Raw genomic sequence first — 23,277 nt, 5'->3', positions numbered from 1 at the left:
CCCTAGTTGGCTACAATGGCCAGAGTTGCACTATCCAAAGCCAGGAGCTGGGTACTTCCTCCTGGTCTCCCACACGGGTGCAGGGCCCAAGCACTGGGTCCATCCTCCACTGCTTTCCCAGGCCACAGCAGAGAGCTGGACAGGAAGTGGAGCAGCCGGGACTCGGATGGGATGGCGGCACTGCAGGTGTCGGCTTCAATGGCTGTGCCACAGCACCTCCCTCCCCCGTCTTAAAATGTTCCTCTCAAGATGCTTATTATTTTTTTCTAACTTTTTTAAAACATTCTTAGCAACATCAGGGAAGATATCGCATCCATTACATAAATTCTGGGGACTATGAAAAATGGGAGCCCAAAGAAGAGCTGTGGGGGTCAGCACCATGATGCAGCAGCTTGCGACGCCGGGCCAGCGCGAGCCCCGGCTGCTCCACTTCCCATCCAGCTCCTTGCTAACGGCCTGGGCAGGCAGCGGAGAATGCGCTGGGGCCTGGGCCCCTGCACCCACGCGGGAGACCCGGACGGAGTTCCAGGCCCTGGTTTTGACCTGGCGCTGCCCTGCTGTCACGGTCATTTGGGGAGTGAAACAGTGGGTGGAAGATCTCTCTGTCACTCTGCCTTTCTAATAAGGAACTAAATCTTTTTTTTTTTTTTTTTTTTTTTTTTTGACAGGCAGAGTGGACAGTGAGAGAGAGAGAGACAGAGAGAAAGGTCTTCCTTTGCCGTTGGTTCACCCTCCAATGGCCGCCGCGGTCAGTGTGCTGCGGCCGGCGCACCGCGCTTATCCGAAGCCAGGAGCCAGGTGCTTCTCCTGGTCTCCCATGGGGTGCAGGGCCCAAGCACTTGGGCCATCCTCCACTGCACTCCCGGGCCACAGCAGAGAGATGGCCTGGAAGAGGGGCAACCGGGACAGAATCCGGCGCCCCGACCGGGACTAGAACCGGGTGTGCCGGCGCCGCAAGGCGGAGGATTAGCCTAGTGAGCCGTGGCGCCGGCCAGAAATAAACCTTTAAAAAAGAAACATGTCCATGGCCCACGTGGGAGTGTCTGGGTGGATCCCCAGCTCTGGCCCCAGAATCCACCTCCCGTTACTGCACACTTCGGGAGGTTTAAAGATCCAGAGAGGTGTACGTAACAGAAGACAACCGTGGGCCACAGGACGGGAGAACCCTCTGGGCGCCCCACCCTGCACTGGTCCTGTGCATTTCCCAGAGGCCCAGCCCCGTCAAAGACGATCTCACCCTCCGTGAACCCGCCGCCCGCGAGGGGATCCATCCACCAGAGGAGCGAGCCAGCAGACGACGAAGCCCGGGTGATGGAATTATGAGACACGCATCATACAGCACACAGACACCCCTTAGACAGGAGCGCCTCTCACGCCCACGTGGCAGCATCGCAAGTCAGAGTGGAATCCAAAGAGAAGGAAGGCGGCTTGTGCGCAAACTACCTTTATTTATAAAGAAAACTTTGCTCACGGTGTTATAAAGACACAGTGCTCTGGGAAGGCACTTAACTGGGCAGCCCCCGAGGCTGCTGGGAGGAGGGGGGCGGCTCCCAGGGCCATCAGCTGGGGGCCACCCACCCCAGTCTCCGCTGGGGGCAGCCCGCGTGGAAGGCACTTTGGGCGGATCTCCTTTGGCAAATGGCATGGGAGCGTCTCCTGCCCTGAGACCGGGAGCCCCCCCACGCCCCCAGCTGTCCCACCGCTAAGGCAGGTGCCTGCGGTGCCCTCGTGCCCGGGGCTGGTGGGAGGGCAGAGAACTGGCCCTGCAGGTCAAGGTCAAGGCAGCATGAAAGGATGGGAGGTGTGGGGCCGCTCCTGTGTCCTCGAGGGACGTCCATCTGTCCTGCTAGACCTTGTTCCTCTGTGGCTTCACCCTGGGGAAGAGCTGAGGGGGACGGCACCCTCAGAACCCAGGAGCTCCCCTCCTGCCCCTCAACACCCCCCCAGCATCTTCCAGTGCCCCCCCCCCCCCCGCTTCCGACGGGCAGTGCTGGCTGAGACGGGCGATTCCATGAGATTCCTCCGGACCTGCCACAGAGCACCCCTGGCCTGGCCCTGCCACTGCCCCTGTCTGGGGGAGGGGGTCCCCTTCTGCCCGCCCACCCCTCAGATGAAATCTCTCCTGCCCAGACTCCAGCGGAAGCCTCCTGGTGGGATTCTTCTAGAATCTCCCCATCGTCATAATCATGAACCACATGAAAAGCCCGGGATCCATCAACCAACCACTCACAAGGCGCCAGCCCTGGTGGGGGCCCCGGCCTGTCCTGGGGCCTGCCTCCCCCCACACCCCACCGCGGCACGGTGCAGGCCCCCGCGGGCTCACCCCGAAGTAGTTGCGAGGCACGTAGCCCTCCTGGCCGTGCAGCGAGGCCCACCACCAGTCGGTCTCCTCGGGCCCGTCTCTCCGCAGCACGGTCACCGGGTCGCCCTCCCGGAAAGACAGCTCGTCCCCGAACTCGGCGCTGTAGTCCCAGAGCGCGTACACCAGGCCGCCGTGCATCAGCCCCATGCCCTGCTCCACGTCTGCAAGACGCCCGCGCCGGGCCGCTGAGAGCCGGGCCCGGACCGCCGGCCACGCAGACGCGGATGCAGACGTGGACAGTCCCAGGCCCTGCCCCCACTTCCGCCCCCTGCCCCGCCCCGCAGGGGCCTGAGCCACCTGCAAAGTTACGGGTGCCCGGGGCAGGAGCCAGCGCCTCAGTCCGCCGCCGGGGCTGGCAGCCGGGCCACCTGCTCCCCGGGAGGGTCAGCGGTGTACACGGTTCGTATCCTGGTGTCACCCTGTAGGCACCGCATTGGGCCCTCGGCCCCGGAGGGAACCAATCCCTTCTTCAATGGCAAGTCACACCGCCCACCTGGAAGCTGCCTCGTGTGTCCCCCTTTCCACCTGCCGCGTGGGCTGCCCAGCCTCTCACCGCACAGGGGCTGCGTCCCACCGCCCCCCCCCCGGAAGGAAATGCTGTCCCGTGGGGGGACCGAGCCTGCACGCACGTCTGGCGCACCCCGCCCTGCCCCGCACCTGCCAGGTAGGTGGCGCAGTCGGCGTAGCCCTCGCGGTAGGGGTCGCACTTCTCAATGGCCGTGGCGCCGTCGCTGAGCGTGGTGGCGAAGATGGCAGCGCCGTGCTGCACCAGCGCTGTGCAGATGGCCGTGTCGTTGCACGAGGCCGCGCAGTGCAGCGGGGTCCTGGGCGCGGGGGCGGGGATGAGCACGCGGGCGCGCCTGGCCCCACGCCCCGCCCCGGGCCCGCCCCGCCTCGAGCGCGCACACACACCAGCCGTGGCTGTCGGGGGAGTTGACGTTGGCGCCCGCGGCGATGAGGAAGTCCACGATGGGGTAGTTGGCGCCGCAGATGGCGTTGTGCAGGGCGGTGATGCCCTCCTCGTTGGGCTGACTCGGGTCGTTCATCTGCAGGGGCCGGCGGAGCGGGAGGCTCAGCCCCGCGCGCCGCCGCCCCGTAGCCGCCGCCGCCCCGCACGCCCGCCCCGCGCCCGCGGCCTCACCTCCTTCACCGCCTGCTGTACCACCTCCAGCTCCCCGGTCAGCGCGGCGTCCAGCAGCAGCACGAGCGGGTTGAGGCGCGCGCGCCGGGCCTTGCGCGGGGAACCCGCCTTCCGCAGCACCGATCGCATCTCCTGCGGGACGCGCGGGGCCCTCAGCAGCTGGGAGCGACTGCCCGCACCCCGGTCGCCCCAGGGTAGGGGGTACCTCGCTGCCCCCTCTCCCCCAGACCTGGGAGGCCACAGAGTTGGTGGCTTTTAGGGCAATGACTACGAAAACCAGTTACTCAATTCCTGGGCCCAGCACTGTGGTTAAGCCACCACCTGCAGGGCCTGCATCCCATATGGGCCCCGGCTTGGGTCCGGGCTGCTCCACTTTCTGCATTAGAAGACCTATCTCTCTCTCTCTCTGCCTTTCAAATAAATTAGTTAAAGAAGCAGCAGAGTCGGCCTCTGTCTCACTGGAGCCACTGACCTGCAGCCCCGTATCGGGCACCGAGTCGGGATCCGCACATCAGCAAACCCCGGGCTCCTGAGTTACTCACCAGGCTCTGTGGCTGCTCCGGGGGGCTGCTCTGGGGCGGCGCTGGGGGTGGGATGGGAGCCGGCGGGGCGGGCGCAGGGGGCCCTGCCCTGGCCTCGGACCCCTCGGTGATGGGGGCCAGCTCCGGCTCCGGTCCCCCGGGCCCCGGGCCGCCATGCCGATGGAAGAGGCGGCTGATGATCTGCTGGTACTGCTTCTTGTGGGTGGGCGGCAGGGCCACGGTGGGGCTCTGCTCCATGGAGCCCCTGCGCTTGAGGGGCCGAGGGATCTCCGCCAGCACCCGGGCCACCTCCTCCAGCTCGGGCACCGACTGCGCCTCAGGGGGCAGCGCCGGCTGCAGCCGCGTGGGGCTGAGCGGCCGAGCCACAGGGCCTTCGTCGACATCTCCGGCCTCCAGCGCGGGAGTCAGCAGCCCCTCCAGCTCGGGCTCCGGCTCCAGCTCGGAGGTGGGCTTGGGGGGACCTAGGAGCAAGAGCCCTGTCAGAGACCTAGCTCCCCCACCCCTACGAGACCCTGCGCCTAGTTCCCCCACCCCTATGAGACCCCGCACCTAGCTCCCCCACCCCATGAGACCCTGCACCTAGCTCCCCCACCCCATGAGACCCCGCACCTAGCTCACCTAGCTCCCCCACCCCATGAGACCCCGCACCTAGCTCCCCCACCCCATGAGACCCCGCACCTAGCTCCCTCACCCCATGAGACCCCGCACCTAGCTCCCTCACCCCATGAGACCCCGCACCTAGCTCCCCCACCCCATGAGACCCCGCACCTAGCTCCCCCACCCCATGAGACCCCGCACCTAGCTCCCTCACCCCATGAGACCCCGCGCCTAGCTCCCCCACTCCTATGAGACCCCGCACCTAGCTCCCCCACCCCATGAGGCCCCACGCCTAGCTCCCCCACCCCTATGAGACCCCGCACCTAGCTCCCCCACCCCTATGAGGCCCCACGCACACACAGCTGCCCGGACCTGTAACCGACACCCGCTTTGCTGTGTGACCAAGGGCACTTCCTTGACCCCTCTGGGCCACAGGTCCTCCTCTCCTCTCGAGTGGAGGATGGCCCAGGTGCTTGGGCCCCTGCACCCACGTGGGAGACCCAGAAGAAGCTCCTGGCTTCAAATCAGCCCAGCTCCAGCTGTTGCAGCCATTTGGGGGAGTGAACCAGCAAATAGAAGACATCTCCGGCCCCAGGCCCCCCACTCCCCATGGAGCTTTCCCTGGCTCCCGAGTGGACGCCCTGGCCCCTCTAGCTCTCAGCAAGGGGCAGCCAGCTCCCCGCCATCTGTCCTCCCTTCACCCAGCCCTTTGGGGTCCCCACTGCTGACTCACCTTCGTTCATGGCGGGCCAGGTCTGTTGGGGGGCCTGGGGGCCTGGGGTAGGGGGCTGGGGCTGGGGCTGCTGTTGGGGCTGGGGCTGGGGCTGGGGAGGCGGCTGGGGCTGGGGCTGCGGCTGTGGGGGCGCCTGGGGCTGGGGGGCTATCTTGGGAGGGGGTGCTCGCGTGAAGACGGGGGACCCATGGAGCATGGCCCTGCTGGCGCCATGTTCCCAGAAGGCGTTCTGGAGCTTGAAGATCATGCTGAGGGGGATGGGGCGCTGGCGCGGGGCGCGCGGCTGGGGGCTGGCCGGGGGCATGGGGATGCGGCTGACCGGCTGCCAGCTGCGGGGCAGAGTGCCCGACGGCCCCGCGGAGCCCAGTGAGCGGCGGTAGCTGCCTGCATCCGAGCGCCTGTCGTTGGCCAGAGGGGAGACCTTGTAATTGCGGGGCAGGGTGGCGCTGGTGAGGTTGTCCTGGACAGGGGAAAGAGGGGGCGGAGGGAGAGCAGGGGGTGAGGGAGGGGGCGCCGGGGGGGTCGACATGCAGGGTAAAGAAGGAAGAGGTGGATGGACGAGGGCGCGGAGGTCGGTCTCGTCCAGGCTCAGCCTCCCCCGCCCCTCACCTTGCCGGACGCCCCCAGCCCGTCCAGGCTGCTCTCTCGCCACGGCAACAGCTGCAGGCCCGGCGAGGCGGGCCGCGAGAAGACATCCAGACCTGCGAGGCGAGGCAGGAGACATTAGGCTCCAGGGGGCCCCTCTCCACCGGATCCCCGGCTGTTCCATCACTCACGTTCGTAGCTTGCCGTCTGCGAAGACTTCTTCTCGTACGCCACGTCCAGGTCGGACTCGTTCCAGGCTTTGGGGGGCCGCCGGCGCAGGGTCAGGTCGTCTGGGGGCGAGGCAGAGGGCGTGAGGGCGCGGGAACCCCCGGCGGCCCGGCTCCCGGCCCCGCGCTCCGCACCCGGGCTCACCTTGTGCGCGCAGCGGCGGGGCGAAGGCGCTGCCGCCCGCGCCCAGCAGGGGGCTCCCGAAGGCAGACGGAGCATCGTAGGCGGCGCCGGCCGGGCGCGGCGAGGGTCCGCGTTCCGGGAAGAAGGCCTGGGGCCCTTCGGCCAGAGGGCTGCCCCGCGGGGAGCCCGCGCGACCCAAGAAGTCGAAGGGCGCTGGGGGCCCCTGCTGGCGGAGCGGGCCAGAGCCGGGCCGTGGGGAAGGCGCGCGACCCAGGGGGCTGCCCGCGCCGTCGAAGGCGCGGGGCCGGGGCGAGGGCGCGCGGTCCAGGCTGCCGTAGGCGTCCGGCTGCAGGTAGAGCGGGGTGCGCGGCGACGACGGGCGGCCCTTGGGGGACAGCGGGCTGTAGGGGTGCAGGGTCGGGGCACTCTCAGAGCGTCCGAACGAGGTGTCTGCGTTGTCGGCTTTCCGGGGGGACCCTCGGCTGCCGAAAGGCTCGGGGACCGGGCTGGAGCTGTACCGGGGCAGCTGCGGGCGGGCCGGGGCGTTAAAGGTTTAGAGCAGACATCAGTGGAAGGCTGGGGGTGGGGGGCGTGGCGGGGGCGGGGAGTGGAGAGAAGCTGGTGTTGGGGGTCAAGGTGGGGACCAGGCTCACCCTGGGGGCGGCGCCGGCCTGTGGGCTGGGATTTGCCGGCGAGTCTGACCACAGCGATTCCAGCTGCTTGGTCAGTTCGTCCACCTTGGCCGCCGCCGTGTCCAGCTCCATCTGCTTCAAGTCCATGTGCTTCATGGCCAGCGCTGGGCAGGCGGGAGCGCGTGGTTAAACCCCCTGCCCCTGCTCCGAGCGCCCCGTCCCCGCGCCCCGCCCGCCCCGCGCTCACACTGGAAGTTCAGGTCCAGGAGGTCCCGCGCGTGCTGGAAAGCCTCGCTGTCCATGGTGCCGGCCGGAGCGGGGCGCCTGCGTTAGGGGGGGCGGAAAGCCGCTCAGACCCCGCCCCCTGGAGGGCTGGACAGGGTGGGGCTCCCCCTCCCCGCCCACCAGGGGCGCTTCGCCTCCCCAGCCGGGAAGCGCCAGCCCCTCGGACGCCAAACCGAAGGCTCCAGCGCTCCCTGGGCTCCCTTGGCTCAGCCCAGTGATCTACTGAGTGATCTACTGAGCACCTGTGTGCCAGGACAGGGAGGGAACAGCGGATCACGGCGCTGGATGCCCGGATTATTCTAACTCGAACCGCGTGCTAGGGGCGGGCGCTCAGCACAGCCCTCATCCAAGGGCGGGAGCCCCGGACCCGGACCCGGCTCCCTGCTGACGCACACGCTGGGAGGCAACACTGAGGGCCCAAGTGCTCGGGTCCCGGGGCCACGCACGTGGGAGACCCGCATGGAGTTCTGGGCTCCTGGCTTCCGCCCGGCTTAGCTCTTGCTGAGCAGGCATTTTGGGGAGGGAACCAGTGGCCCAGAAGGACTTGTTCAAGGGCCCCCTGCAGGCGTGGGCATTTGGCGCCATGGTTCTTATGCTTTGGCCGGGCCTACGCCTGGCTGCTGCTGGCATGTGGGGATTGAACCAGCAGAAGCGATCTCTCTCTGTGTCTGTCTCTCTGCTTTCAAATAGAATGAAAAGTAAAATTTGAGAGGAAACACAATCCTAAAAACGGCTAAACACATCCCCCTACAAGGAGGTGGTGGCGCTGGGTTTTACAGCCAGACCTATCCGGTTCTTCTAGATCCTTCCAGCTCATTCTGGGTCATCTCCACCAGACCAGAGTCCCCATCCAGAAGAGCCCGGCGCCTCACTGCCCCACTGTTACCAAGAGGCACAGGGAGGCAGCCAGGGGCTGCCAGGTGCTCGTGGTCCCTGGCCCGGTGGGCGGATGCGAGGCCACTAGGAACCGGTCCGGCCAGCACCGTCCCCCCCCCCCACCGGTAGCCGCCACGCCTGCCAGCTCTGTCGCCTCCTGATGTACCAGCCGCTCAGCTTTGGCAGGAAGGGCGTGGGCAACGGGGCGGGCTGGGGCAGGCTGACACCCGCCGCTGTCTGGGAGCCACGGGAACAGAACCTGTCGGGGCTGGCAGCTGGTCTGTGTGTGCTGGGCGGTGCGACCTTGGCCGCAAGCCTGGGCCTCGGGTCCTCAGTCTCCCCGGCAGTGACAGGAGGCGGGGAGCAGCTCTCTCAAGACACCACTTCCATCTCTCAGAGCCCACAGCATAAGGGCCCTGAGACTAATCAAAGCTTGACAAAGCCTGACCCCCCCCAACACACACACACCACCCTCAGCTCCAGCGTCTGTCGTTGGAAAGTTCTAAGATTCTACCTTTGGAACATTCTAGAATTCTCCCATTCGCCCAGCTTAGAATTCTGTCTTCTTGCACCGCTTCCTCTCCCAGCATTTAGCTGTCGGGAAGGATTTTGAGGGTCCAAACCTGGCAGCATGGATGCTGGCATTGTGGCACAGCGGTTAAGCCACCGCTTGTGACGCCAGTGTCAGTTCAAGTCCCGGCTGCTCCACTCCCATCCAGCTCCCTGCTGTGGCCTGGGAAAGCAGCGGAGGACGGCCGACCATGTGCTTGGGCCCCTGCACCCGTGTGGGAGACCCAGGAGGAAGCTCCCGGCTCCTGGCGACCACTTGGGGAGTGAGCCAACGGCTAGAGGATCTTTTTCTTTCCCTCTTTCTCTGCTACTTTGTCTTTCAAATAAATAAGCAGATTCATAAACTTAAACAAATGTTAAAAAAAAAAAAAAAAACCACCCAGCAGCGCCACCATGGGAGCCTGCCCGTAGTGCGCCAGTTTCCGGATCCCTAACACGGGGGAAGCAAGGGCTCGTCTGAGCTTGGGGATGCTGGCGGAAACCCGCCTGCCGCAGGGTGCAGAGCGAGGCCTCACAAGCCGGGGCTGTGGGAGACGCCCAGCCTGTGTTCCCTGCGCCAGCACCTGCCGAAGGGCTGTTCAAAAAGTTGGTGGAAAATGCATCTGCCAAAAAAACCCATGCATGGGCTTCCAAGATTTTTGCAACAAAATAAACTCATCAGGGCCAACAGTGTAGCTTAGAAGTGGAGACCCAGGTTAAGAGGCTGCAACACCAGGGGCTTCTGGCTTCAGTACCCTTGTCTGGCTCCTGACTCCAGCTCTACGCTGATGCAGACCCTGGGGGGCTGCTGATGGGTCCCCCCGCCCACCTGGGAGGGGGATGGAGTTCTAACTCCTGGCTCCTGCCAGCCCGGGCCAGTACTGGCTGTTGCAGGCATCTGGGGAGTGAATCAGCAGACAAGAGCACCTTCTGCCTCTCCCCCTGTCTCTGCCTCTCAAATAAATAAAAAGTTAAAAACTATTTAAAAAACAAGCCTATCTTCTAATTCCATTTTCCAGGAACTATTGGAAGAACCCTTGTATAGTGACATTGGACTGCTAGGGGTTGGCGTGGCCCATGAACGAGGGTGGGGGTTTCTGCGTTTTGCATGACTTTTCTCACCCTCAAAGATCAAGTCTCCAGTCGGCAAAAATTTCCCAGCGGGTACCCTTCGGGCTTTAAATCCCATTCCCAATTCCTCTTTACAAGCCCCCAAAGCAAGCAAACAAACAAAACCCAAGCAACCAGACAAAAACATCTCGGCTACACAGACAACACCACTTCTCTGGTGTCTGTTAAAATATAAAACCGAGTAATTCCAGGCGCCCAGCCCCCACCCCGGCGCCAGCATCCCAGACTCGGGTCCCACGCCGGCGGGGGACATCGGGGCCGCCAGGGGGCGCCCTAGGTCACCGCGCGGCCGGCAGCGCCTGAGCTCAGGCGCGGGGAATGCGCGGCGGGTCGGGGCAGGTGCTGCACCTCCCGAGGCAGGGGCGCGGGGCCGGGCGGGGCGCGGGTCGCGTCTCTGTTCCCAGGCCCCGGGCCCTGCCCTCCGCCCCCGGGCCCTCTTGCGCCGGGCTCGCCTCCACCCCCAGCTTCCCCTCCCACGGGCTCCGGTCCACCCACGGGGCGCCCCGCCCCGGGATCCCCGCTTCGCTCCACCCCTGGCTCTCCCGACCGGCCCGCTCCGCACCGCAGTCGGGTTCTTCGGGGTTAAGGACCCTGTGGGCTTGCCGGCCCAGGCATCCTAGGGGCACTCGGGCTGGACCCCTGCAGCCCTGCGGGCGCGGGACCCCCCGGCGTGGACGTCCGCGGCACGCGCCGGGCCCCGACGCCCGCTCCCCGGAGCCTGGGTCCCTTCCAGCGTCTAAAGGAGGGGAGGGGGCGGGGAATCAAACCTTTACCGCGAAGGGGTGGGAGCGCTCAGCCACTGATTAGAGCGGTGCGGAGCGCCAGATAAAGTTCGCATCTGTACGATTCTTAATTACTGGCCGCCTTGGCCTGCTCGTTAAGATAACAGCGCCAGGCACACGACCAGGGCCCAAAGCCGTGGTCCTGCCAACCCGGGGGGCCGGGACCCTCCAAGCCCTACATTCCCCTAGACGTCACACCCAGCAAGGGGGGGTGCAGGCAGGCGGAGGGCTGGGAGACCCCAGCGGAGAAGCAGGGTCCGCTCTCCAGCCTCAGTTTCCCCCTGGCAGGGACGAGTTCCCCCAACCGCGCTGGGGTCAGCAAGGCTCATGGGGAGCGAGACCTCTGAGCAGTCCCGTCCTGTCTACCTGCCAGACCCCAGCCGGCTGGGACCGCAGCCTGGTTTTGGCAGACACGGTTATTTTTATTTTATCTGAGGCCATGCCCAAGCCCAGGCATTGGGAAACTCCCCCCGCCAACTCCCTCGTTAACCCCCCGACAGGACACAGGGAGGGGCGGGCAGCAAGGGAGACAGACAGCGGCGGCCCCGCCCCCGGCTCAAGGACAGACGGACAGCTCCAGGATTAGCCTGATCCTCTCTTATCTCCCGCAACAGCTCAGGTCACACAGCCCGGGGTGGAGGTGACATTTCTCACCGCAGGGTCGGGGCGTGGAGCCCCGCAGGGGGCCGGCCAGACAAGCGCGGCCGCCAAGCCTCAGTTTACCCCTTCCTCGCTTGCTGTCAGATTCCCTCGCCGCCTCCCTCAATTCTGCCCCCCCCCGGGTCCCAGGACGACCTCGGCAAGCCCCACATTGTCCCACCCTACCCCCCCGCCCCGGGACGACAGGAGGCCCCCACCTCCGCCAGGGGGCGGATGCCCCTCCCCCGGTCGGGCAGGTCCGACGCCTCGGTTAATGACACGTTGGGGTTCGCTCAGCGGCACACAGGAGGTTGGAGAGCTGCCCCCGCCCCCGCCACGGAGCCTGGCCGTGGGGGTGCGCGGCGACGCGGCCTCCGGGGGCCACCCCACGAGCTCGTCCCGCTGTCCCCGGCCCACCCGCACCGCGGGGGTGGCCACCGCGCCAGGTCGCCGCCAGTCCCCGCCTCCCGTTTCTGTCCCAGACGCGAGGATCCGAGACCCCGGTCCTACCCAGAGCACCCAGACTTCCGAGAGCCCCCAGTTCGAGGGGCTCCGGAGTCAGCTCCGACGCGTCCGAGCCCTCCATCCCAACAGCTCGGGCATCCGAGACCCTTTTCTTTCAGCCCGGTCGATCCGGCATCCGACTTCCAGGCACCCCGCCATCTGCGCACCCCGAATTCCGCCCTGGGACTCGGCACCGAGTGCCCTCCCGGTCCTCCCCGGCACGCGGGCGTCGGGCTCCTCCGGGGCCGCTGGACCCCAGGAGGGTGGGACTCACGGGTCCGGGGCAGGTCCTGGCACCGGGGGGCTCCCTGCGGCTGCGGCTCCGGCTGCGGGGAGCGCAGGACGGGGCGGGGCAGGCGCCGGGAACAGGTTAGACGACGTGACTCGGGCTGGAGGGAGGCGGGCCGTGGTGGGGCGGGGAGCCGCGAGCACCCTGGGACTTGTAGTCCCGGAGCGGTGGGACGCGGACCCAGCAGAGTCCACTTCGCGCCCAGAAGCTGCGCACGACCCGACCTGGGGGAGGTAGCCGAAGTGCTTCTGCCTCCCTGCGGCTGCAGGAGGCTGGGGTGGGAGGCACTCAGGCACCGCGTCCCCAGCGCGAGAGAGCCTCGATAAATGAGTTTTGCCGGGGACTCGCAGCCTCAATCTCATCGGGACAAAAAAGGGGGCAAGTCAGGGCTTGACCAGCCCGCCCACCGAGCGCCCAGTCGGGGCTGGACTACAACCCCCAGCAGCCTCCGCGGCCAACATCCGGCGTCTCCCCGCCTCGGGCCCTCTGGGAATTGTAGTCCCAGAGCCCGCAGGGGCGGCGCCCCGGAGCCTTTGCTACCCACTCGAGGCAAACCGGAGATCCCGGGCGCAGAGACGGCCTGCCCTCGCACGGGCCCCTCTCGCCGCTCCGGGAAGCGGCTCCCTGCTGGGGAGAAGAGGGGCGCCTCGGTGCTGGAATACGACCTAGAATCTTGGCAGACGGGGCGGGAAGCGGCGCTGACACAGCCGCCAGGAATGCGGTCGGGTCACCCTGTCTAGCCGCCGTCTCGCGGCTCCAGCCGCCGCCCCACGCGGTGAGGTCCTCGTGGGAAGGGGCGTAGGGGCGTCCCCCAAGTCCACGTCCTCGTGCTGCTGTCTACACTCGCCCCAGGACGACGCGGAGAGGCCGCCGACTTGGACTTCTTTCTGCCTTCCCTTCCCGAAAACGCCTGGGAATGTGAACCACGCGCGACACCAGACCCTCGAGGGCATCTGCAAGTGTCATTTAATCCACAAGCCCCGCCCCTGAGCCCGCCCAGCCCACGCGTGTCCTGCTCCCGGGCCCGAGGCTCCGCCCCCGACCCCAGGCTCCGCCCCCCGTATTTCCCGCTCCCCCGTCCCTTTATTGTCCCCCTCTCCCACTCAAGTGCTGAACTTCCTAGGCATCCAGGCCTCCCCAGAAGGGAACGGAACACCCAAACGCTAGCCAGGGTTCTTACCTGTCTCTAAGAATTTCAGACCAAACGACCTTCCTGTCTCTTTAAGGGTCAGGGTCTAGCCTTGCGACTGCCCCTTTAAGGCGGTGCTGGAACGAACCATAGCTGGGAGATGGTGGGGGAGGCCCGCCGAGACACGGTGCGGCTTGCTTCCTGACAAGCAGCACACAAGTTCTTTCGAGAGCAGAAGTTCGGGAAGAAACTCGGCCTCATTCTCCTGTTCGGCACAGGTGGCAATTGCCCCCCGTTCCGCCCACCGAGGGGTGCAGCGGTGAGCGGCTCCCCCCGCGCCCGCGCACCATTCGGGCGCTCCCGGAGGAGGACCCGCCCCCGCGGATCCACGTGGCCGACGGCGGCGCTGCGCACCTCGCTCCGCCAGGGTCTGCGCGGGCGGTGGGCGCTGGGATGGAGGGCTCACAGCCCGGCGGTGAGCGGCCCGGCCGGCGGGGAGCGCGAGTGGGCTGGGAGGCCGGGGCGGACGAGGGGGCGGACAAGGGGCCTCCTTGTTCCTGCAGGGGCCGCTCTCTGCCCTACCCCGGGGAGCGGGAGGACGGACCAGAGCTGCTTGTAGGCCGCCCACCCTCCCGGACTCGGGCCGCTGGGAGCGGGGCGGCCCCTGCGTGACAGCCGGGAGACACCGAGGGCGGGGCTCTGCGCGCGCGACACGTTGGGGCCCGAGAGGCGCCCCGAAGGGGTCAGCCGGCAGGGTGTCAGAGACCCCAACCCCTTTTCTCCTGCAGGTGCCGCTCGGTTCTCTTGTCCCCCCAACTTCACAGCGACGCCCCCAGCCCCAGAGCCTCCCCGCTTCTCGTTGGAGTCGCTGGCCGGCCCGGATGTGGAGGTGTGGCTCATCCAGGCCCCTGCAGACTTTGCCCCGGCCAGGTGAGTGCTGAGCCTGGGGGGTGGGATTCGAACCCCTCTTCCCCGAAATGCTGCCTCTGAGCTGCTTTCCCCCCGTGCAGCTAAGGGATCTGACCAAGCCTCTGCCCCCGCTTCTCCCCCAGCCTCAACGGGCGCCCGGTGCCCCTCTCCGGCTCCGGGACCGTGAAGGGCAAGCTGGCCGGCAAGCGGCAGCGCTATCGGGTGCTCAGCAGTCGGGGCCCCCGCGCTGGAGGAGCGACCCTGCTGGCTCCCTCGGCAGAGGCAGGCGGCGGACTCACCTGCGCCCCGGCTCCCCTGGGCAGCCTGAGGATCCTGGAGGGGCCTCAGGGGTCGCGGCCAGGGGCCCCTCTGCAGCCAATCCCGGCGAGTCCCCCGCCGCAGGTTCCCCCGGGCCTGAGGCCGCGGTTCTGTGCCTTTGGGGGCAGCCCGCCCGTCCCGGGCCCAGGGGCAGCCTTGGCATTGGAGTCTCCCACCTCGGAGAGGAGGAAGAAGAGGAGGCAGAAGCCAGCGGCTCCCGGCACGCAGGAGGCAGTGAACGGGCTCGGGGCCTTGGAGGGCGACACAGCTTCCGGCCGCCCCGAGACGGACGCGAGGGGACCCGAGGCAGCAGAGCCGGCCGCTGCGGTGTCGGAGGCGCTGGAGCCGCCGCTCCCTTCCAGCAGCAAGAGGAAGAAGAGGAAGCGGCTCAGAGAGGAGGCGCCCGTGGAGGCCGAGCCTCTGGGCCCGGAGGAGCCTGGGGAGGCGGGGCCCGCCGAGGGGGCGGGAGCTGGCCCTGCGATGCTGGACGACCCCAGCCCACTGCCCCCCAGGAAGAGGAGGAAAAAAGAGAAGAGGCAAAGCGTGGAGCCGGAGCCGGAGCCGTGCTCTCTGGAGCGCTGGGGGGAGATGGCAGGTGCGGAGGGGCCTCCCGCAGAGGCAGCCCTGCCATCCACCCGGAAGAAGAAGAAGAAGAGAGAAAGGGGGCCAGATCCGGGGCTGGGGGCGGTGCAGCCCGAGCTGCCAGGCGACCCGGGGCCCGAGGCGGCAGAGTCGGCGGCGCTGGGATCTCCCACGGAGCAGCAGCGGCCGGCCCCGGAGAGTGGGGCGCTGGAGACGGCGCCCGCGGGGGTGGCGCCCCCGAGAGGGCGGGAGAGGAAGCGGAAGCGGAAGCTGTTGGACCCTGGGGACAGCGCGCAGTGAGGAGAAGCCAGGGCGCCCGCCCGCACCCACGGCACGCACTCGCACAGCCTGGGCCTGGACCGCGTTTATTGGAACCCCGGGGCCTCCGGGCGGCAGGCTCAACGCGGCGCGCGCAGGAAGGGCTCGTGCAGGACGTCGTACAGCCGCCGCGCCTGTGGGGGGCGGGGCCATTAAATGCCTGCGTGCTGGCAGCGCGAGTGGGTTTGGATCTTTTTTTTTTTCGCCATCTTTGAGGGGGCTCCACCTGGACCCGCCCTCAGGCCAGCTGTGTGAGGCTGGGGGCTGCCCCCACCCTCTTGGGCCTCAGTTTCCCCATCCTCCTGGAACCGGGCGGGTGCTGTGGCACCGCTTGGGGGCCAGCATCCAGTTCTGGCTTCCTGCTGACGCACACCCTGATGGCTGAGGTGCTGGGGTCCCCGACACCCACGTGGGCTCCTGGCTACGGCTTGGCCTCGTCCTGACCGCTGGGGGCATTTGGGGAAGTGACCCAGCGGGCAGGAGACCTCTCTTCTCTGCCTCTTGAGTAAATTTAACTAGCGTATTTGAGGCAGCACTGGGATCTGAGGTCCTGTTGATCCGCCCCCCCCCCCCCAGCCCTCCAGTTCTCTCCCGGGGCTCACCTTCTGGGGCCCCAGGCCCGGGCACAAGGCCAGGTCATCCCGCGAAGCGGCTATGAGCTGTTCCAGAGACTGAGGGAGGCAGGAGGAGGGTCAGGGCCGGGGGCACAGACCCGCCCTCTGCCAGCTGAGGAGGCGCCTAGGGGATGGGGGCGGAGGGGCGGGTGGACAGGGGGAGGGAAGGGGATGAGTGGGAAATTTCTGGGAAAGCCGTGGGGGCAGGGTGGCCGCTGCTTACTCCGAAAGTGGCCAGGAGGGTCTGGCTGTCGGTTTTGTTGACTGACTTCACGGTGGTCAGGCATTCAGTCACCTGGAACCAGAGGCAGCGCGTGGGGTGTCGAGAGGAGGGAAGCCAGCAAGGTGGGCCCAGGTGGGCGGGGCATGCAGCAGGTGCTCAATAAGTGCTGCCCTGTTTGAGCAGGTTCCGAGGCCCCCAGGGGACAGGGAGGCAGCTGGGTGCGGAGCCATCATGAGCAGCTGCCGATGGAGGCTTCTCTGGGCACACACGGTACCCGGGGCGGCCGTGCACGTTGGGCGCAGGGCAGAGCGCTGGCTCAGATCCCAGCCCCGCTGGCCTCTGGCCGCTGGGGGTCTCATCGGCAGCCCCTGTCGGGTTTCAAGCTCGTGTGTCCAGCACAGAGCAGCCTGACAGACAGGCACTGGGGCCCAGCCCGGCTGTCCCATGGGCCTGCCGCTGCGCCCTCCTCCCATATCGCTGGGGAAGACGTGCGCCGCAGGGCCCCCAGCCGGGCCCGGTCCTGGCAGCCCAGAGTCCACCTTCACTCAGCAAGTGTCCACTCCACACAGCAGGGACCAGCCAGCCCCAGCCCCGCCCTCCTGGGCTTAGACACCCCACATGGCCCAGGGATCAGGAAGGGCTTCCTGGAGGAGGCAGCTCAGAGCTGAGAGGTGAAACACGGAGGCACGCAGCGGGAACAGAACGAGCCAATGCCTGGAGCTGGGCCTCGCCTCAGGGCGCCGGGGGGCGGGGGTCTGTCTGGGGGGCCCCTCCAGCTGCTGGCGGGTGGGAGCGGGCAGGGGCGGGGCCTCACCCGGGACAGGAAGCTGTGCTCCAGCTTCTCCATCAGCAGGTCTGCCGGCTTCTGCTCGTAGGCCTTGTAGGTCTCCAGGTACCGCGCGGCCTCCTCGGGGCTGGGGGGCAGGGCGGGCAGTCAGCAGGGGTGACGAGGACCCTGGCTGAGATCTGAGCTCCTCTTCACCGTGGTCCTGAGGTGCCCAAACCCCAGTCTGGAACAACGCAGGTCCCCAGGCCCAAGTGCCCCATGGCCGGGCGGTCTCTGATCCCACCCTGCCTGGGCGGCCCTAGGCCTCGGTTTGCTCATCTTGAAGTGGGCGGTGGTGGCGCCAGGAGCGCCGTGGCCATGGCCGGTGCTGGGTAAGCACTCAGCCACGGCTGGCTCGTGAGCTGGGCGGAGGCCCCGAGAACCAGCAGTGGGGCAGCTGGGTGACCATGCCCGAGGAAAACGGGGCTTTGAAAGGCTTAACAGCATGTTTTTTTAAAAATGTATTTATTTGAAAGAGTTACACAGAGGAGAACCAGAGAGAGGGAGAGAGAGGTCTTCCATCTGTTGGTTCACTCCTCAATCGGCCGCAACGGCCGGAGCTGCACCGATCCGAAGCCAGGAGCCAGGGGCTTCTTCTGGGTTTCCCATGTGGGTGCAGGGGCCCAAGGACCTGGGCCATCTTCTACTGCCCTCCCAGGCCACAGCAGAGAGCTGGATCGGAAGAGGAGCAGCCGGGTCTTGAACCGGCGCCCACATGGGATGCGGCACTGCAGGCCAGGGTGTTAACCCGCTGCGCCACAGCGCCGGCCCCTAACAGCATGTTTGAAAGCAAAAGCTGCACGGTGTGCAAAGTCACCGCTCTGTGTTGGCACCGGCCTGGCAGAGAAGCCGGGGTCCCACGCCTGACTCCACCCCCCACCGCATGCACGCCCTGGGAGACGGCAGCGAGGGCTCAGTGCCTGGGTCCCTGCACCCACAGGGGACCCCTGGCTTTGCCCTGTCCCAGCACAGCCCCTTGCAGGCATCTGGGGCGTGAGCTAGCACATGGAGATCACTCTCTCCCTTTTAACTAAATAGAATCAGTTAATTAAGCATCACATAAACATCTCCATATGAGTCTACTATGACCACGTCCGGGGCCGGTGCTGTGGCGCAGGTTAAGCTGCCACCGGCAATGCTGGCGTCTGTATTAGTGTGAATTCGTGTCCTGGCTGCCCTGCTTCTGACCCAGCTCCCTGCCAATGCGCCTGGGAAGGCAGAAGACGGCCCGAGTGCCTGGGCCCCTGCAGCCACGTGGGAGACCCGGAAGAAGCTCCTGGCTCCTGGCTTTGGATTGGTCCAGTTCCGGCCATTTGGGGAGTGAGCCAGCAGGTGGAAGACCTTTCTGTCTCTCCCTCTCTCTGTCTGTAACTCTACCTCTCAAATAAATAAATATAATCTTTGTAAGAGAAAAAAAAAAAGAAAGAAAGAAAGAAAGGCAGAGTGAGAGAGAGATCTTCCATGCACTGGTTCTCTTCCCAAAGTCCAAACGGCCAGGGCTGCGCCAGGCTGACACCAGGCACCGGACACTCCATCCGGGTGCCCCGCGTGGGTGGCAGGGCCAAGCACCCTCCAGGGAGTGGGAGACGGGGGCCTCCATTCTGGTCTCTCCCATACAGGACGCGGGCATCTCAGGAGGCGGCTCAGCCCGCTGCGCCACAGCACCCACCTCTGTGTCTGTCTTTGGAAGATCTCCATCCTCGGAGTATAGAGAGAATTCTGTAAGATCTCACACCTCACACTTTTGGGGTCGGTGCTGTGGTGCAGTGGGTAAAGTCAGCGCCTGCAGTGTCAGCATCCCACAGGGGCGCTGGTTCGAGTCCCGGCTGCTCCACTTCTGCTCCAGCTCCCTGCTGATGTGCCTGCACGGGAAACCCAAGGAAGCTCCCGGCTTCAGAGGGCGCAGCTCTGCCCATTTAGACCGTTTGGGGAGTGAAACAGCAGATGGAAGACCTGTCTCTGCCTCTCTGTAACTCTGCCTTTCAAATAAACCTTATAAAAAAAAAAAAAAAAAGATTTCACACTTCTGTTGGAGTTTTGCTTCTTAATTCAGAGCTACGATCTGTCGGGATGGAATCCTGTCTGGTGTGAAGAGGGGATTAGGGATTATTTTTTCCAAATGGAGAGCCAACCTGGTGGTTCGTAGAGAGCGAGGCGTGGGGTGAACTCCTCAGCCCCAGGTCACGCGCGGCCCCGAGAGGCTGGCCTACACCACCTAAAACCCCACAGGGAGGACACTAAGACCCGGCTGACGTGAGGACGCGGGGCCTGAGACAGGCAGTGCCTGCCACAGGTTCTCCCAGAGGTTGTGGACAGCAGGGGAGGGGAGGGGAGGGGAGGGGAGGGCAGCCTGGGCGGGGAGGAGCCTGAGCTCACAGCCAGGGGAGGGGAGGGGAGGGCGGGCTGGGCGGGGAGGAGCCCAAGCTCACAGCCAGGGGAGGGGAGGGGAGGGTGGGCTGGGTGGGGAGGAGCCTGAGCTCACAGCCAGGGGAGGGGAGGGGAGGGGAGGGCAGGCTGGGCGGGGAGGAGCCTGAGCTCACAGCCAGGGGAGGGGAGGGGAGGGTGGGCTGGGCGGGGAGGAGCCCAAGCTCACAGCCAGGGGAGGGGAGGGGAAGGGAGGGGAGGGCTGGGGCGGGGAGGAGCCCGAGCTCACAGCCAGGGGAGGGGAGGGGAGGGGAGGGGAGGGGAGGGCGGGCTGGGCGGGGAGGAGCCCAAGCTCACAGCCAGGGGAGGGGAGGGGAGAGGAGGGGAGGGGAGGGGAGGGCGGGCTGGGCGGGGAGGGGAGGGTGGGCTGGGGTGGGGAGAGGCCCGAGCTCACAGCCAGGGGAGGGGAGGGGAGGGCGGGCTGGGCAGGGAGGAGCCCGAGCTCACAGCCAGGGGAGGGGAGGGCGGGCTGGGCGGGGAGGAGCCCGAGCTCACAGCCAGGGGAGGGGAGGGCGGGCTGGGGCGGGGAGGGGAGGGTGGGCTGGGGTGGGGAGAGGCCCGAGCTCACAGCCAGGGGAGGGGAGGGGAGGGCGGGCTGGGCGGAGAGGAGCCTGAGCTCACAGCCAGGGGAGGGGAGGGGAGGGCTGGGGCGGGGAGGGGAGGGTGGGCTGGGGTGGGGAGAGGCCCGAGCTCACAGCCAGGGGAGGAGAGGGCGGGCTGGGCGGGGAGGAGCCTGAGCTCACAGCCAGGGGAGGGGAGGGGAGGGCGGGCTGGGCGGGGAGGAGCCTGAGCTCACAGCCAGGGGAGGGGAGGGGGGGGAGGGCGGGCTGGGCGGGGAGGAGCCGAGCTCACCTCCAGGCCAGGACCAGGGTGCAGTCGGCCAGGATGCACATCTTGGCCAGCTCCTTCAGGGCCTGCTGAGGGTCTTTCTGGAGGGGAGGGAATCGGGATCAGCAGACTGGACGAATGGGGGTCCCGTCGCCTGCGATGTCCTGAGCCCTGCACCCGCTGGCACTCTGCCCACTGGTCACCCGGCCTGTGCTGGGCAGTGAGGAGACCACCCTGGCTCCGTCCTCCTGAGGCTGACAGTGCGAGGACGGCGACAGGCCTGGCCAGGTAGTGACCTGCAGTGGGCAGGGCTGGAACAAGGGAGCCAGAGGAGTGCCTTAGCCTGCCTGGGGGAACCCGGGAAGGCTTCCTGGAAGAGGGGACCTGAAGGAGGATGAGAGCAGTGAAGGAAGCAAAGGAGAGAACAGCGTGTGTGCTGGGGGGGGCGTGAGGATGGGGGTGGGAGATGAGGGTGCTGAAGCTCAGACTGGTCAGGAGGGCGGGACTTCTTCCCGGGGTTCCGGGGAGCCATGGGAGAGTCTGGAGCAGGGCCATCAGGCAGCATCCGTGCACTTTAGGAAGAGCCCATTGGCTGCTGCCGGGAGAGGCGGGGTCGCAGCCCATTGGCTGCTGCCGGGAGAGGCGGGGTCGCAGCCCATTGGCTGCTGCAGGGAGAGGCGGGGTCGCAGCCGGAGGCCCCGGGACCAGGAGGGGGAGGCGGGAGCCTGGGTCGGGGACACCTGGGCGGGGGGCTCGGGGAGGGAGCGGTCAGACAGAACTGGCTCCTCAGGGAGCCCTGCTGCGCTCTCACTTTTTACCTGGTGATGTGAGAGGCAGATGAGCCCGCTGCTCCCACTGCACGGCCGGGGGCAGGAGGCCGCGGGCGCGAGCCCACTTACCACGTCCACCTGCACGAGCAGGACGCGCAGCGCGAAGCTCTTCCCCAGGCTCTGCAGGCGCGCGTGGATGTAGTCGGGGTGCAGGTGGTGGTAGCGCAGGCTGCGGGCGCAGGGCAGAGGCGGGGGGGCTTAGTCTCCTCCAGACCCCGCGGCCGCAGGCACAGCCTGGTGGGGTCGGCAGCCCCGAGGGGAGCCCGCCTCTCACTGGGTGGAGAGGTACTGGGCCTCCGGGAGAGAGCGGGTGGGGCCCAGGGCCTGTGCCCAGCCCCTGTGCTCTGGCCTCAGGGGACCAGGGTCGGCCCTGCCCCGCATCCTGCAGTGCGTACAGCACGGGAGGCCACGGCTTCACCACCTCCGTCTGCCCTGTCGGCCACGGGGCCCAGGGGCCAAGTGGGGGCTCAACTGGGGTGCAGGACAGAGCAGCCCTGGCTCCTGTCAACTCCAGCAGGGAGTCAGGTGCAGGCCCAGCCCCTCCTCCCTCAGACCCAGGGGTCCAGGCCCCGCCCCTCCTCCCTCACACCCAGGGTTCAGGCCCCGCCCCTCCTCCCTCAGACCCAGGGGTCCAGGCCCCGCCCCTCCCCCCTCACACCCAGGGTCCAGGCCCCGCCCCTCCTCCCTCACACCCAGGGTCCAGGCCCCGCCCCTCCTCCCTCACACCCAGGGTCCAGGCCCCGCCCCTCCTCCCTCAGACCCAGGGTCCAGGCCCCGCCCCTCCTCCCTCAGACCCAGGGTCCAGGCCCCCAGCCCCTCCTCCCTCATACCCAGGGTCCAGGCCCCGCCCTCCTCCCTCACACCCAGGGCCCAGCCCCCACTGACAGGCCCAGCGCCCGGGCTCACCTGAGGAAGAGGGCGCAGGTGCTCTGGCCCAGCACGTAGTCAGGCAGGACCTCGCCGAACTCCCAGGGCACGTTGCGCACGAACCTGAGCACGGGGTTGCCCCTCTGGGGAGGGAGGAAGGGCGGGCTTCACCACGGTGGTCCCAGGGCCACAGCTCCCCCCCTCCTGTGCCTCTCCAGGGCCCCTCCAGGGCCATGCTGTCCCCCAGGTCCTAGGACCTGGTCCCTCCCCTCCCAGCACCCCCCCATGCTGTCCCCAGGGCCATGCTGTCCCCCAGGTCCTAGGACCTGGTCCCTCCCCTCCCAGCACCCCCCCCATGCTGTCCCCAGGGCCATGCTGTCCCCCAGGCCCTAGGACCCGGGTCCTCCCCTCCCCCCCATGCTGTCCCCAGGGCCATGCTGTCCCCCAGGTCCTAGGACCTGGTCCCTCCCCTCCCAGCACCCCCCCATGCTGTCCCCAGGGCCATGCTGTCCCCCAGGCCCTAGGACCCGGGTCCTCCCCTCCCCCCCATGCTGTCCCCAGGGCCATGCTGTCCCCCAGGTCCTAGGACCTGGTCCCTCCCCTCCCAGCACCCCCCTTCCCCCCACCCCCATGCTGTCTCCAGGGCCATGCTGTCCCCCAGGCCCTAGGACCCGGGTCCTCCCCTCCCAGCACCCCCCCTCCCCCCGCCCCCAGTGCCGTCTCCAGGGCCATCCTGTCCCCCAGCCGCAGTGTGCATGCCCTGGCTTCACTGTCACCTCCCCCTGGACGCCCCATCTCAGGGACAGCCCTGCCCCCCGAGGCCCTGGCTAGGGCTGGACACCCTCTCCCCACCCCCTTCTTGGGGCAGGGGACACCCCCGGCACGAGGGTCGCCCCTCCACTGCCCCGTCCAGCCCCACCCACTGCTCCCGGCTTCCTGCCCCGGGGGCCTCTGCAAGCCCTGCCACTGTGGGGTGTTTACTGGGCTCCTTCTCTGTGTCACTGCTGGGGACACAGCAGTGACCGGGACAGGACTGCTGCCCCCAGGGAGGGACAGGGACTCCGTGACACAACACAGGCAGGGACGCCGGGGAAGGTGTTTGCTGGCCCTCTGACCCTCACTCCTAGGGCCTGAGTCACTTCCTGACTCCTAAATCCTCTGGAACTCGCTCGTGACGGGAGCATCCTGTACCATCAGATGGGGTGGCTGCCAGGGGACAGGCGGCCGTCAGAGGGCGGGGCTTCCAGCTCTACCCCCGTCTCCAGGGAGGGGAGGGGGCGGGAGGGTCAACAAGGCCAAAGGTCCCGCCTAGGTACTGAGGCCTCCTTAGGACGCCAAAAGGAACACATTGGCCACGCCCCGGATGGCAAGCCCCCTCCCCCCCCCCCAGCCATCCCGCGGCTAAGACAGA

General features: G+C 67.3%; 2 protein-coding genes across 14 annotated transcripts in view; both read right to left on the bottom strand.

The window, feature by feature from the left end:
* Positions 1–1,428: 1,428 nt before the first annotated feature.
* On the bottom strand, positions 1,429–15,158 carry PPP1R13L (protein phosphatase 1 regulatory subunit 13 like). Of its 4 annotated transcripts, none has more exons than XM_051831528.2 (13): positions 14,336–15,158; positions 7,191–7,267; positions 6,965–7,107; positions 6,333–6,837; positions 6,152–6,250; positions 5,985–6,076; positions 5,376–5,835; positions 4,046–4,506; positions 3,504–3,635; positions 3,275–3,408; positions 3,020–3,186; positions 2,324–2,523; positions 1,429–1,885 (listed from the first exon to the last, which is right to left on the bottom strand). In XM_051831528.2, the coding sequence occupies exons 1-13, from the start codon at positions 14,515–14,517 to the stop codon at positions 1,847–1,849; spliced, it is 2,691 nt and encodes an 896-aa protein (XP_051687488.2). In that variant the 5' UTR covers positions 14,518–15,158; the 3' UTR covers positions 1,429–1,846. The 4 variants fall into 4 exon arrangements, with proteins under 4 accessions (XP_051687488.2, XP_069918196.1, XP_069918195.1 ...); XM_070062095.1 differs by lacking the exon at positions 14,336–15,158 and adding an exon at positions 13,179–13,312; XM_070062094.1 differs by lacking the exon at positions 14,336–15,158 and adding an exon at positions 11,984–12,241.
* Positions 15,159–15,285: 127 nt separating this feature from the next.
* Positions 15,286–23,277, bottom strand: part of ERCC1 (ERCC excision repair 1, endonuclease non-catalytic subunit) — a 50,575-nt gene continuing 42,583 nt past the window's right edge. For 7 of the 10 annotated variants that reach the window (XM_070062100.1, XM_070062107.1, XM_070062101.1 and 4 more), the window contains 7 exons: positions 21,906–22,009; positions 21,069–21,168; positions 20,194–20,270; positions 16,906–17,005; positions 16,092–16,163; positions 15,857–15,925; positions 15,286–15,388 (listed from right to left, as the gene is read on the bottom strand). In XM_070062100.1, coding sequence (XP_069918201.1) covers positions 15,335–15,388; positions 15,857–15,925; positions 16,092–16,163; positions 16,906–17,005; positions 20,194–20,270; positions 21,069–21,168; positions 21,906–22,009 — 576 coding nt within the window. In that variant the 3' untranslated portion in view covers positions 15,286–15,334. The remainder of the gene's footprint in view (positions 15,389–15,856; positions 15,926–16,091; positions 16,164–16,905; positions 17,006–20,193; positions 20,271–21,068; positions 21,169–21,905; positions 22,010–23,277) is intronic. The other 3 variants (XM_070062104.1, XM_070062105.1, XM_070062106.1) reach the window with 1 other exon arrangement.

The sequence above is a fragment of the Oryctolagus cuniculus genome, chromosome 18 (assembly GCF_964237555.1).
Source record: "Oryctolagus cuniculus chromosome 18, mOryCun1.1, whole genome shotgun sequence".
NCBI lineage: Eukaryota > Metazoa > Chordata > Mammalia > Lagomorpha > Leporidae > Oryctolagus > Oryctolagus cuniculus.
The sequence above is the reverse complement of the archived record's forward strand: the minus strand, read 5'-3'. Positions and strand labels throughout refer to the sequence as shown.

Bases quoted from the DNA above. Each gene is read 5' to 3' on its own strand.
- PPP1R13L (XM_051831528.2), bottom strand. From the start codon at position 14,517: ATGCCAAGGCTGCCCCTGGGCCCGGGACGGGCGGGCTGCCCCCAAAGG. The intron at 3,636-4,045 runs GTGAGTAACTCA...CGCGTCCCGCAG, and splicing joins CGGAGCAGCCACAGAGCCTG to GAGATGCGATCGGTGCTGCG. The intron at 3,187-3,274 runs GTGTGTGTGCGC...CCCCGCGCCCAG, and splicing joins TCCCCCGACAGCCACGGCTG to GACCCCGCTGCACTGCGCGG.